Source organism: Monodelphis domestica, chromosome 3, assembly GCF_027887165.1.
Source record: "Monodelphis domestica isolate mMonDom1 chromosome 3, mMonDom1.pri, whole genome shotgun sequence".
Taxonomy (NCBI): Eukaryota; Metazoa; Chordata; class Mammalia; order Didelphimorphia; family Didelphidae; genus Monodelphis; species Monodelphis domestica.
This window is the reverse complement of record NC_077229.1, coordinates 166098557-166113971: the sequence shown is the minus strand read 5'-3', so window position 1 is coordinate 166113971 and position 15415 is coordinate 166098557. Positions and strand designations below refer to the sequence as shown.

General features: G+C 37.8%; 1 protein-coding gene across 1 annotated transcript in view; it reads left to right on the top strand.

The window, feature by feature from the left end:
* CTHRC1 (collagen triple helix repeat containing 1) overlaps positions 1-15415 on the top strand; it is a 33881-nt gene that overhangs the window by 11986 nt on the left and 6480 nt on the right. The window contains exons 2-3 of the mRNA XM_001380347.5: positions 9165-9386; positions 15189-15405. Coding sequence (XP_001380384.2) covers positions 9165-9386; positions 15189-15405 — 439 coding nt within the window. The remainder of the gene's footprint in view (positions 1-9164; positions 9387-15188; positions 15406-15415) is intronic.

Here is a 15415-nt window from a genome sequence, read left to right as displayed (position 1 = left end):
CCGCCTTATTTTCTTTACAGTCTTTTTAAACTACCCCCCACCTTCATCCTCTCTTCTACTGCTTCCCTCTCCACCAGTTTGTTTGTTACCCTTCTACTTCCTTATAGGGCACAAATCAATTCTCTGCCCCAATGGATTGGATTGTTCTTCCCTCTTTGAGTCAATTTCAATACACATTAGAGTTGAGTATTTCCTATCTCCAACCTCTTTACCCTTCCAGTGTATTGATGTTCTCCTTCCTCCTGCCATGAGCTTCTTTGTGAAGTATAAATTTACCCCCTTTTATTTCTTTTCTCATTTCTTTTTGTATTAATCTCTGTTTTTAGCTCTAGTTGGATACATGTATATGCATGTATACACTCCACTGTGTAATTCTTCTAACTGCCCAGGTGATAATAGCAATTTTTAAAACTTGCCAATGACCTCTTTTCTTATAGAGATACATATCATTTTAACTTATTGGGTCTCTTAAAAAAGGTTTTGTTTCTTTTTTGTTTGTTTGTTTTGTTTTTCTTTTTTCTATCTTTTTAATTACCTTTTGGTGATTCTCTTGAGTTCTGTACTTGGGCATCAAATTTTCTCTTCAGGTCTGGTCTTTTCTTTAAAAATGCATGGAATCATTTAATTTTGTTAAATGGCCATTCTTTCCCCTGTAAGAATATAATCAGTTTTGCTGGGTAGTTGATTCTTGGTTGTAGACCTAGTTCCCTTGCTTTCAGAAATATCATATTCCATGCCTTTTGGTCCTTCAGTGTAGATGCAGCCAGATCCTGTGTTATCTTCACTGTGGTTTCATAGTATCTGAATGACTTCTTCTTAGCAGATTGTAATATTTTTTCCTTGGTCTAATAGTTCTTGAATTTGACTATAACATTCTTGGGCATTGTCAGTTGGGGATTAAGTACAGGAGGTTATCTGTGGTTTCTTTCAATATTCACTTTTCCCTCTTGTTCTAGAATATTGGGGCAGTTTTCTTGGATAATTTCCTGTAGTATGATGTCCAGGCTTTTTCTTTTTTCATGGTCTTCTGGTAGACTAATGATTCTTAAATTGTCTCTCCTGGAACGATTTTCTAAATCTTCTGTTTTGTGAATGAGGTGCTTCATATTTTCCTCAATTTTTTAGTCTTTTGGTTTTGTTTTGTAGTGTCCTGCTGACTTGTGAAGTCACTTGATTATAGTTGTTGTATTCTGGTTCTTAAAGACTGGATTTCATCCCTGGCTTTTTGGTCATCCTTCTCCTTCTGGTCTGATTTTCTTTGGAGGTTATCTTTCATCCTCTTTGCCTCATCTTTCTTCGTCTTTGACTCATCTTTCATCTCCTTTTCCTCATTTTCAAGCTGGTTGATTTTGGTTTTCAAGACACTATTTTCTTGTTTTAATTCAAGTGCCTCTATTTCTAGATGACTTATCTTAGTTTTTAAGTTCTTTTCCCAGTTGTCTTCAGCCTCTCTTAATTGTGTTTTGAATTGTCTTACAGAGCCTGTATTCAGTTCACTGGGTTTTCCAGGTTTTTTTTGCTTGTTGTTCTCTCATCGTTCTCTGTTCCATTTGCTCTTTGTTCATTGCCTGTATAGAAGCTGTCAATTGTAATTTCTTTTTTATTTTTCTGTTGTTTGCTCATATTTACCCCTTCTTTACTCCCTGCAGTTTCCTGAGCTCTTGCTCCTCTCTCTCTCTCTCTCTCTCTCTCTCTCTCTCTCTCTCTCTGGTTTTGGGCTTTTCTTTCCACCTTTACCCTTGGAGTTTTGTTAGTAAATCAGTGCAGTCTGTAGGGGAGGGGTGTTGGAGCTTGAGCTTCCCTGCCCTCTGGAGGCTTTGATGGGATTAAGTCCAGCAGTCTGTGGGGGAGGTTTTTTGGAGCTTGAGTTTTCCTGCCCTCTGAAGGCTTTGATCGGATTAAGTCAAGCTGGGTTGCTGGAGGTACCCTGAGGCCAAAACCTCAGGGAGGGGGTGCAATATGGAGTGTCTCCTCTGCTGGAACTGCTGCCTGTTCTGTGATCTGCGTTTCTTCTCTATCTGCTTCCCCACTGCTTCTGTTGGATGCTCTGAACCTGGTACAGCTTTGCTCACAAGGTACTTCCTCCAGACTAGCACCTTTGCCCACCCAGAGGTTCCAGGTTCAGCTGGAGGCTTAGCACTCTAGGTGGGAGAGGGCTCCCAGGACCTTCCTTCTTCCTTTCCCTTAAACAGGATTGTTCTCAAATTCTGGCTTTGGGGTGTGTACATTTTAAGTTGAGTCCAGAATGAGGGTTCCTTGGCCCTTTCTTGTTGTTAGGTTTGATTTTCAGTCCCCCGAGTGCATTTAGTTTGTATTCGGTAAGGAAGGATTTTCAGAGATCTGAACATTTGCTGCCTCTACACCGCCATCATGACCAAAAGTCCCAGATTCCAATCTTTTGATTTTAAAGCAAAAAAAAAAATGGTTTTAGGGCTGAAGCTCAAACTATATTGCCCTGAGGCTTTGGGTAGTATTTTTCCTCCTTTTATATCTTTTGTATTTGGTAAAGACTGGCAAAACTGAGATAGTTCTTTGTTTTATCTGTAAATAAGGATTCTTTTAGGTAAAGAATCAGCTAGCTGCCATCATGGGAAACACCTGAGCTATATGACTTTACTAAATACCTCATGGTTACTCCTGGTGTTTGGAAGACCTGCCTCTTGTCCTGATTGAAGTCTGAGTCCTCCATTGATAGAGGCTTAGTTATGGGACATTAGCAATTGACAGAGGAGACAGGAATTCTGCCTTTCTTCCCTTGAATCACAGACTTAGAAAGTGAGGTCTGAGTTTGGGCTTGCTCTGCTTAAAAAGCTAGTATAAGAAGCATCTAGAAGCACTACATGTCCTGGTAGCCTGGGGCTCTCTCATTCCCATCTAGATAGCCAAGCAGTTAATGCTTCTCTTATTCTTTCTTTGGCCCACTTTTTCTACTTAGTAAATAATTATTAAATTAAGATATGGTCTTCAGAGAATTTTAATCATAATACATGGGAAAATGGATGAGAGGACCTTGCCAGGAAAAGGCTTTTTGCTCTGGAGTACCTCCAATAAATCTTTCATAGACTCATTGGCATTGGCATTGGACTAGAAATGGGAGACATTCCTTTTGATGCCAATCACCTAAAAAAAGGACATAAGAATGGGAAAAACATGATCTGTATGGATGGAAAAATGGAAGTCATGGGATTTGAAATACTTAAAAGTTCCTTTTAGCTATAATGGCTTAGACTGATGAGTCCGTTTAGTTATGGCATGAACGTGGGCCATATGAGTAAGATGGATTGTGGAATGGCTAGAGGATTTAAGAGAAAGTTTCTTTGAAATGAGATGGGAATGGTTCACAATTTTTGAGAATCTATTGTGAGAGGAATGAGTAGTGGCAGTAGTAGTAAACTTGGAATCAGGTGGGATGGGCTCTAAAATTGGCCATATAGGTGGCATAGGAATGAAAAGAATGGGTGCTAGCCTAGGTCATGGAATACACAGAACAGGATCTAACAGGGGGAGAATGAGTTATGAATTGAATGGTGCCCACTCCAGAGGGAATAGAATCAGAAATACAACAGAAAGATCCTCTTGAAATAGACTGCATGACCACAAGCTTTGAGAAGATGAGTAACTACAGGATAGGTTTAAGGGTGGAAAAAATGGATATTGACATGGGCTTTCATTGAGAAAATGGATACTCCTCTAGGTTGGCTTGGTTCAACTATTGATTGAATGGGATCAAGTGTGAATCACATAGATCTAAATCTGCATTGCTTATTACCTAATGGCTTGGAAACTGGTATAGCCTGCATAGTCCCAGTGATGCATTTTATGTCTACTGACTTGGGCTCTATAAGTGCAAATAGCATAGACTACATGATTTTGGACTGTATGGGGGCCAATGACATAGAAATAATTAGACTCACAATGGGTCCAGGCCTAGGCTCAGGAATCTAACATATGAGAAATCAGTTTGACAGAACTATAGAAATGGATTGAGCAAACCTAGGAGACAGGTTTATAGGGCCTTTTAGAGATGTTCTGTGGTGATATATCTGTGTTTATTCAAAAAGCTTTCTGGACATTTACAAGAAACCTTCCCTTTGACTTCTCATGGTGAACACCAAAAACCCCGCAATTCAGTTAATATTGCCATATATTTTATGCAGACATCAAACCCGAAAGTGGCAGATCCAAGGGGATTTGGTGTGGTTAAATATAAGCAATGAAAGGTGTCAAGGAAAGGCTACCAGATGTTGAATAGGCCAAAGTTCAGTGGCAGAAAGATTGCTGAACAGATTGATTAAAATGCTAAGGCAGCTATATACTTTTCAAAACATCAATTCCAGACTTCCAAATTTGTACTTTTTTTTTTGCTAACCATATTATGAGACTTTGAAGGATGTTTCATTTGCTTTCTGAAGTTCCATTGTTGTTTTTTTCCATTGAGAGAAGATAGGTTGTCAGAAAGAGTTATCTTTCTAAATTCAAATCTTGCCTTGGATACTTTTTAGCTATGTGACCTTGGGTAAGTCACTTAACCTCAGTTCTTCATCTGTAAAAAATAAGCCAGAGAAGGAAATGGCAAACCACTTTATTTTTTAAAAGAAAACACCAAATGGGATTACAAAGAGTATGGCACAACTGAAAATGACTAAATAACAATTGAGGATACAATGGCACAATTATTTTTATAACTGTAACATTGTGTTGATATTACTACTTTGGTAATAAATAAATCCTAAATGACCTTAAAAAAAAAAAGAAAAACTCTTCTACATCTAGGATCAGTTGCATTCCAAGAAATTTACTTTAACTGAATCTATCCTTTAAAATGCCTTCTAATACTACCTTTCAGTGTGTTCCTTTCACACTTTCAGCAAGGTCTGCCCCCTGGTGGTGTCTTAGTTTTGGAATCCAGGGGAAAGGACCAAACTTACTCCATAAGGAAGAAATAGAAGGTAGCCAGTCTTGAGACTCTAGAGGTGGGATTGGGTAAGGCGGACCTGGATGGAGTTGAGGGCAAGTGACTAGCAGACAGTGAGGTGAATTAGGTCACTTGGGGAGAGAAGTTTTAACTTGATTGAGGAGGCTGCATTGCTGTTGGGTTTTTTTAGAGGTCAATGAGCAAGAGCAGATTTACAGGAAGGGGGGCTCAGCTGAGAAGCTTTAGGAAATTATCCCTTATTCCTATAGGTAGAGAGTCCAGGTGCAAATAGAAAGGCTATGGTCAGGACTATAACATAATGGTAGTGCTTCATCAATGCTTATCCTAGAGGAAGGAGGATGGAGGTAAAGTACTCAAGAAAGCAGATCACATTCAGAAAAAGCAAAGTCTAACTGTTCAGAACTCTTAACTGGAAGCTTCACCATCAGTCAGGCAATGAGCATTCATTAAATACCTGCTTTGTGCCATGCATTGTGCTAAATCCTGGGGATAAAAAAAAAAGATGAAAGATCATCCCTGCATCCAAGGAACTCATAGTCCAGTGGAGGAGAGAATAGTAAGCAACTATGTAAAAATAATCAATAAAAGACAGCAAATGGGATATAAAGGCTATGTAATCATGCCTACATATAAACATACATACATATAACTACAAAGGATAACAAATAGGTATAAAATATATAGCTACAAAGTTTAATTTTTAAAAAAGGATAAATCATAGGTAATCAATAGTGGGAAGACTCTAGATTTAAAAAGGTTTGGGAAAGACTTCCTATAGAAGGTGGGATTTTAGCTGGCATTTGAGAGGAGCCAGGGAGTCAGGATACTGAGATGAAGAAGGAGAATATTATCTGCATTAGGGCTGGCCAATTTGAATGCCCAAAGTTGGGAGATGGAGTGTTTTGTGTAAGAAATAGCAAGGAAGCTAGTAATACCAGATCAGATATGTGAGAAAGAAGAGAATAAGATGCAAGAAGACTGGGAAGGTGAAAGAAACCATCAAAAGAGGATTTTATATTTGATCCTAGAGGTGATAGAGAACTTATTGAATAGGGGGATGGTCAGTTCTCTTCTTTAGAAAGACCACATTGGCATCTGAATGGATGATGAACTAAACTAAGGGGAGACTTGTAGCAAACTGACAAACTAGCAGGAAATTGCAAGAGTCCAGGCAAGAATGCCTATACCTGGTGGTGGTTTTATCAGGGAAGAAAGGATAGCACATACAAGAGATATTACAAAGGTAAAATGAACAAGTATTGGCAACATATTGCATATGAGGGTGAAAGAAAGTAAAAGAGTTGAGGATGACACCTGAGTTATGTCTGAGTGACAGGTAAGTTCTATCACCAATAATAAATTTAGAAGGGGAGAAGTTTGGGGAGAAAGTAAAGAAGTCTGTTTTAGACAATTGTGTTTAAGATGTCTATGGATATCCAGTTTGAGATGTCCAATAGATAGAGATTTGAGATTGGAGGTCAGTAGAAAGGATTAGGCTGGATAAGTACATTTGATTCAGGAGAGCTGGTAAGATCACCAACTGAAATATATATATATAGAGAGAGAGAGAGAGAGAAAAGAAGGCCCAGGACAGAAAAGTGGAGACATCTTTTGTAACATATCAGGCATGAAAATGGCCAAATTATAGAGAATTCAGAAAAGAGCAATAGGAAAGGAAGTAATTGTACCATTATAGATTGCCTTCTCAAGGAGTTTAGCCATAAAAAGAAGGAAAGATATGGGATGATAGCTAGGGGGGAATGGATGAATTAGATGAGTTTTTTAGAGATGGCAGAGATATGGACATATTTGTAGGTAACAGAGAAGCATCCAGTAAGCAGGGAGATATTGAAGATAAGTGAGAGATGAGAATATAGTGGTAGTAATTCTTCTGGAGAAGATGGACAGAATGCAATCATTTGTGTATGTGGAGAGGCCTGCCTTGTCAAAAAGAAGGGTCACTTCTTAAGGTGAGATAGGGTAAAGAAGGAAAGCAGGACACGTGGCAACTAGATGTGAGTTGGCTGGAAGAGAAAAGATGAAGTTCTTTTTGAATGACCTCAGTTTTTCTATAAAATATGAAACCAGATTCACAGCTATGAATGCAAGATGGGGTGGGGGGGACCTCTCTTGGTTTGAGGAAGGATGAAAAGGGTTTAGAAGAATTTCTATGATGCCAGGGATCATGAGTTGATTAGGGAGATTTAAAAGGATTATCTTTCAGCAAGGAGAGCTCAATTGACGTTCTATTACATAAATTTTTAGTGAATCTAGTAAGCATGGCTTCATGATTTTCTCCAATTTTGTTTAGCGGCACATATATAGGAATGAAGGCAACTGATAGTGAGAGTGATCCAGAATGAGGCTTGTCACGGCTAGATAAGTCAAGGAACTCAAGAGATGGGAACAGTACAGTGTTGAGCTGGTTCACTAAGGAGTGGGGAAGAAAGTGCTGGCATGAAGTTCTGGGGGAAAAAACCCCCAAAGGGTTAAGGGACTGGAGGACATGATGTGGGTGAAGAATAGGTTTTGAAATTGCAAAGGTGTTATAAGCTTTAATGATGACAATAATACCAAAATAAGGCATAATGGTTTCTTTACCTCTGTACCATTTGAAATGCAAACCCCAATAGTCTATATATTCCATATGTTTGCCAAGGAACATGAAAAATATTTTTTGGATGAAAATTAAATCCAAACAGAACTCAAACTTCACCTGTAGCTTAGTTTTCAACTGTGTCAACAAAACACCTTTTCAAGTTTGATTCACTTTCATACCTCTTGGAAAACAAATAAGTAGCATCCATATCCATATCTTCCCCTATATATGTTTGTATATTTATATACACATACCCACACAGACACACACACACATATATAAATATATGAATATATAAGTTTTTAAAAATAAATTGCGATGCCCCAAATCATGAGAGAATTCCATTCCAGAGGAAGAAGTGCTGATGAAGCACTGGAAAGATAAGCAGTAAGCTTACTGGCAAACTCAAGAAGCATAACGATCCATCTCTGGCCCCTGGTGATCTGACCAAATCCTGTTTCTAAACAAAAAGAATTGAAGCATCCAATCCAATTTTAAACAATCTTTTAGAAACTGTCATTTGCAACTTTCTTTGATAAATGCTGGAGGTATAAAGGTATAATAAAAATCAGTTACTGCCTTCAATGGGCTTACATTCTACTTCAGGGCGATGAAACCATTAACACGCATAAGCATCTCACAAGCTTATTTGAGAAAGTAAAGAAGGAGGGAGAGGATTCTGCTAAGGAGTAACACATAAGGCAATCCTTAAAGGAAGTCTAGGATTCCATGGAGACAAGGAGGGAATAATTTCCTGTCATGGAAGACAGTCTGGAAAAGGCAGGAAGGATGAGATTTCAAGTAGATTAGTTAGACTAGAACCTAAAGCACACAAAAGAGAGAATTGTGAACAGATCTGGGAAGATATGCAGTAAACAGATTGTTAAAAACTTTAAATGACAAGCTAAGGAATTGGCATTTTATCTTAGATCTAGGGAGGAGCCACTGAAGTTTCTTCAGTAGAGAAGCCATATAACCAATCCTGTGCCTTAGGAAGGTTATTTGGACAGCTATGTGGAGGATTGGAGATGAGAAAGACTGGAAGCTGGCAGTCTAATTAGGAGGTAGTCACACTGTACCAGGAAGGAGGAGGCGGTAGTGCAGCAGTGCAAACAGAGGAGAGTAGGATGTGAGTGATCTTTTGGAAGTAGAATTGGTGAGATTTGGTGTCCATTTGGATCTATGAGATGAAGGAAGGGGAAATCAAGACATATTGAAAGCCTGGGTGACTCGAATACTGCTGGTAGTTTTCAAGGATCATCGTAACATATAAGAAATTATGTATTTTCTCTCTGATCACAGGAGCAGACAGTGATATAAAATAGTAGTATCAAATTCTACATTATAATATTATTTATTAAAATAAAATGCAATATTATATTAGAAAACATAAATTTAAAGTGATCATCTGGATTATGGTTAGCCAATATAAAGTAAATATTACTTTTATTAAAGTCACGTATCAGATTATTCCAGTAAAATTGTGTCATATTTTCTTATAGAGCCACATGGACAAAAATTGCTTTTAAAGGATTCTCAAATGCTGTTTCCTAATCAGGATGAATCTTTGCATTATAATTAAACTGTGTTGTGGTATTTTCTTTCTTCCTCCTTTCTCTCTCTTCCTAGTATAATGGAATGTGCCTACAAGGACCTGCTGGGGTGCCAGGCAGAGATGGAAACCCTGGAGCCAATGGCATCCCAGGTACTCCTGGAATCCCAGGTCGGGATGGATTCAAAGGTGAAAAGGGTGAATGTCTGAGAGAAACCTTTGAAGAGACCTGGTCACCCAACTATAAACAGTGTTCATGGAGTGCACTTAACTATGGCATAGATCTCGGAAAAATTGCAGTAAGTAAATTCTGAATTTTTCTAAGATGATATATTGATATTGCAAAATTGGAATTATAAATTTCTGGTTTGATTTTCCACATTTGACCTAAAGTTATGTGAAGACTTTTAATTTTAAAGCAACCCCCCCATCAATTTTAATCTAATTAAAACAAACTTAGCTCTACTTTCTAAGTGTAAAAAATAGATCATAATTAAGAGTTACAGCCAACGCATCGTACTGTTTGTTTTACCTATAGTGTCTAGGATGACTCTATAGAAGCTTCATTAAATGAAGAACTTCACTGAAGGGTATGTCTAGGGGGTAATTCTTCAGTCATAGTTGTGGCCTGGGTTTAAAATAGATTGTCATAAAAGCTTGACTAAATTTAAAGAAGACAAGAGTGATAATGTAACTATTCCAATCACATTGCCTTGTTATATTTGTATTTGAAATGACAGCCTTTAGACAATGCATTCTCTTCAAAGCTCCAGGCAAACTAATTGGTTAAATCTGCTTCAGAAATAGGCTGAGTATGGGGACAGAATAATGCCAAAGGACTCTCTGGGATTTAACAACCTTGGAACTATAGTCTGTCAAGCAATTCTGATAGTTCTCGGGGGAAATTTGTAATCCCTCCCTTTCCAGTATTTGATTAAAAGTAAGCTTTTGATTAGGGATACGTGAGTATCAGCTGTATTTGTTACAAGTTCAACCTCTGATAAAATTATTGTTACCAGAGAACTGGGGGAAACTTTCACAGCAGTCCTAAATTTATATCATTCAGCTTCATATCTTTGCAATTGAAAGAATATAAGTCATTGCTTGATTTAGGGCAGGATCAATTAGGTGGCCACCTTATAGGAATCAACTGAGCAAATTATATTAGCATCTCATTTCCAGCAAAGAGTTCTATTAAAATAAAGCCCAGATATTTAACTACTCAACACTAATGAACGAACTGATTATTTGCAGCCCATTCATAGTTGCTGGGTTTCTTTCATTAATTTACATTTATTAATAGTGCCTGTTATATACAGAAATATATGTCCAACCCCGAGGGTACAAAGATGCAGACCTTTTCCTCAAAAACTTTAAGATCTAGGTGAGGCATGGGGTTAGGAAGGCTTGAAACATGTTTCACAAATAATCATGATTCAGTTAGAATATGTTAAGGGGCAGGTAGGTGGCTCAGTAGATTGAGAGTCAGGCCAAGAGGCAGGATGTCCTAGGGTCGAATCTGAACTCAGTTAACTTCCTAGCTGGGTTGCCTTGGGCAACCTTCTTCTCCTGGATTTTGAGGTAACAAAAACTTTAATAAATTTCTTATGACAATATCATAATCTCTTGCTTTTGACTCCAGGATGAAGATACCAAAAATGTGTTTTCAAATCTAAGTGTGTCATTGTACTCTACTGAATGTTTTACCCATTGTTTAAGCTCTTTATTTTGCAACTTTGTTACTACTTTGATGTTGAAAATGTGCTTCTATTTGTTCCCTGTTTGTGAAAATAGTATGAATAGAATGTAAATACAACGTTTCTTCAATTTTTAATGTTAGTAATAGCATTGGGTATTATCCAAGTAGTTTCATGGAATGTTTTGTGTTCTAATGTTTTGAGAGGTTTTGTGAGGATGTAAAAAATTGTCTTAATTTTCAGACATGTAAACAATAATAACAGGTTTGTTTGCTTTTTTTAAAAATGCAGTAACCCTCCTTCCAGTATTGTCACAATGCCTTAGTCCTAAAAATGTGAGTGGACTAAAAAAAAAATCATCTTTTAATATTTTACTCCCCTCCCAGTTTGGGGATAAGAGATCAATTTTTCATAAGAGTGATTTCACTTTTTTTTTTTAATCCTTACCTTTTGACTTGGAACTGTAATATTTATTGGGAAAGGAAATGGGAGGATTGGAAAAATGGGAGATATTGGGAGGTTTGTATGGGGTATGGAGGAGTTGAGAAGAGAAGGAATATCGCTTGGAGAGGCAAAGGAGGGAGATAGCCCCTGCTGAGAGGAAGCAGCAGGCGTCCGATAAGGACTGTTTGTCCTGGAATGACTGAACTGAAGTTCATCTCCCTCTATGACCAGAAAAGATAGTCCACTTATCTGACTGTGAATTCCAATAATATAAAGTTTAATAACCAGTTGGGATTGGAGTTTTTTCCTCAGCTTCAGAGTTGAGGCCAGGCCCCGAGGCTGGCGGAGGGTTCTCCCACTCCCTTCTACTCTATATCAGTCCTGCTTAGTCTAATTCAGAATCTTAGCAGTAGACAGAAAGCAAACAAGAACAGTTCTAACCTTCAGAAGCCTGTGTCTTCGGGCTGAACAAAGTGGAGGCACACCAGACTGGGCTGAACAAGCTCCTCTCTCCTCCAACACCAGGAAGCAAGTCCCACCCTGGCAGGAAGGAAGTGCTAGTCACAAGACACAACTGCCACTCCTGGCAGGAAGGAAGTGCTAGTCACAAGACACAACTGCCACTCCCAGATGCCCCTTCCCCCACCAACTGTCAGTCTAGTTTACTTTCCACAATCGTCCCCTTTTTTTGTTGTGACCTTCCCAAGGTCACTTATTTATATTTATATTATAAATTATATTTATATTATAGTTACCAATTTACTAAATCTACTCTAAGGATTTTCTTAGCAGGAAAGTTTGGGTAAGGGTAGTTTTGGGGTTTTACAATAAATTCAGTAGAATAAATGTTGAACAAAACTATTACAAGGAATTTGAATCTTAGTGCTAATACTACTTACTCTAAGTTAACTAAAACTAATACATTATTTTACAGAAATTATTTACATATAATACAACTATATACATTGTTCCACATCATGATGTCAGTCAAATAGAAATATCTATTGATCTTTCTATTTGCCTAAGACCTTATGGAACTAACTATATACATATTTACATTTTGTATAAATACAATTCTAGACACTTGTTTATATAAACAAGGTCTCTCAATATGTCAGTTTGTGATTTTGTGTTTTGTGTCTAATAGTGTTGTTTTGAATTAATACTTATCAAGTTTCTTCAGATTTCCACTTCTCATGTTGATTGATGGATCTCTTCTTTCTTCCATGTTATGTAGTGGTGCATGCTATTTCCCCAATATGTGAAATTACTTTTGTTTTATTATTTCAACACACTCAGTCTTACACATAAGTCTCGTTTTTGATCTGTCCTCTTCTTAGATAAACACATTTACAAGTTCAAAGTCTTAGCTGTTCAATTCAGATTTTTTTTTAATTCTTGTCTCTAGCATCTTTTCTTGATGCTTTTCCTCTGGGCTGGTTTAAAATCTTTTCCTCTGGGATGCTTTTCCTCTGGGTTGCTTTTCCTCTGGGTTGCTTTTCCTCTGGGCTGGAAAGTTGTCTTGAACATTATGTGTCACTATGATTTCTTTGTGTTGTATTTTTTATATTAATCAGTTTTTGTTTTTTATTTCTCAGCACTATCTGTTGTCTAATTATCTTCTTTGTCTGCTACAGTGATGTTGAACTTTTTCTGGTTTCACGTGGGAACAGTGAAACCATGAGTCTTTCCCTACAACTTTTATAGCTGTTGGGGTAGTAAGCAATACTTTATGTGGACCAGTCCATTTTATGTTTGTAGCCAATTTTCTATTGAAATTTTTTAAGTATACTATGTCTCCTGGTTTGATGTTGTGCAAATTGTAATCCAGGGGCACTATTTGTTGTATCAATCCCATTTCATGCAACTCTGCAATTCTTGTTTGTAAAGCTTGTATATATTTTGTTAATTGACAATCTCCACCTATCATTGCAATGTAAGCTGGTTTACACGTCCTTCCTTGCCAAACTGCATGTCCATATAGCATCTCAAATGGAGAGATGTGCAAATCTCCACTGGGTTGTGTTCTAAGATGGAATAGAACTAATGGCAGGATGTTTGCCCATTTTTGGTGTGTTTCTGCACAAAATTTTCCTATCAATGTTCTCCCACTTCCGTCTACTCTATATCAGTCCTATATCAGTCCTGCTTAGTCTAATTCAGAATCTTAGCAGTAGACAGAAAGCAAACAAGAACAGTTCTAACCTTCAGAAGCCTGTGTCTTTGGGCTGAACAAAGTGGAGACACACCACACCAGACTGGGCTGAACAAGCTCCTCTCTCCTCCAACACCAGGAAGCAAGTTCCATCCCAGCAGGAAGGAAGTGCTAGTCACAAGACCCAACTGCCACTCCTGGCAGGAAGGAAGTCCTAGTCACAAGACACAACTGCCACTCCCAGATGCCCCTTCCCCCACCAACTGTCAGTCTAGTTTCCTTTCCCCAGAACCAATACCCAGTATTGGAAACAAGTACCCAGTATTGGTTCCAAGGCAGAAGAGTGGTCTAGGCAATAGGAGTCAAGTGACTTGCCCAGGATCACACAGCTGGGAAGTGTCTGAGGTCAGATTTGAACCCAGGACCTCCTGTCTCTAGGCCTGGCTCTCAATCCACTGAGCTACCCAATTGCCCCCTATAAAAGTGATTTCAATAAATTACATTCATTTTTTAAAAAGAGACACACCCAAACACACACAAAGTATGAATAGAGTGGAACTAAGAGAAGTGTCCTCACTTTGCTTTAAAAGGCAACCTGGTACAAAGGGAAAAGCCTTTGGTGTTGGAGCCAAAGGATCTGGGCTCAAACCTTGGATTTTCTACATATATGTATGTATGTGTGTGTATATATGTTTGTGTGTGCATATGTACATATAGTATATTTGGGGCCCATTTTATATTTGTATACATATATACATGTGGGATAATATGTTACCTCATATATCCCTATATAAACACCATATATATATATACACATATATATATACACATACTTACATATATAGATATAGATATTGTGTGTATGTGTGTGTGTGCCGACTACAGATCAAAGGATAAAACAGAGAAGAGGACCTTTGGGCCAGTTAATAATAGCTAATATTTATATAATACCTTTTATGTGCTAAGCATTTTATAATTACTACTGTGTGTGTGTGTGTGTGTGTGTTTATACACATATAAAAGCATTATATGTATATATAATACCTCATGTGTATATGTAACCTTGTATCTATATATTATCCCATATGTTTGTATATATCTTATATGTATATATGTACAAGTGTCAAATCACACGGGTATATATCAGCCCATATAAACATGCATTTTATATCATCTCATGCATGTATATATAGCCTCATGTGTATGTTTATATAGTATTTAATATATATAGCCCCATTTGTGCATATATAACACACATATATGTATATAGGAATGTGTGTGTATACATTACCTCATATATAAACTCATATGTGTATATATCATCTCATACACATGTAACCTCACATGTTATCTCACATATTCATGTGCATGCAAGTTTCCTCATATAGGTATATACACACACATGCATATATAGGCAAAATTTGGGATTTGATTTTCTAATCTTTGACATTCAAGCGCTACTCTAAGGTCTTTTCTAGCTCTGGAGCTATGATCTGATAAGGAAGACGAACCTTTTCTCTTATTCCTTAAGGATCAGCGTAAGGTGATGGGGTCCGTATCAGTATTGGCTTAGCTCCATCCAAACTTGAATGCCTCAGTTGTTTTGTATGATCGTTGCTGAAGGCTTGAACAATCTAGAGCATGCCTCAAATTGACTTCCCTGTCATAGACTGTCCCTCTTAAAGGGCCTGTTTACCGTGGGCTGGGGGGCTGGAGACAATTCACATTTGGAAAACATGTTGCTATTCTGCAGCCGATAGAGTGGACGATGTTGTCTTAAGTTGATGTCTGTGTTTTCACATCAGGAATGCACATTCACAAAGATGCGCTCCAATAGCGCTCTCAGGGTGCTTTTCAGTGGATCCCTTCGGCTGAAATGCAAAAGTGCCTGCTGTCAGCGGTGGTATTTTACATTCAATGGGGCTGAATGCTCTGGACCACTTCCCATTGAGGCTATAATTTATTTGGACCAAGGAAGCCCAGAGATGAATTCAACTATTAATATTCATCGAACTTCTTCAGGTAGGAGAAC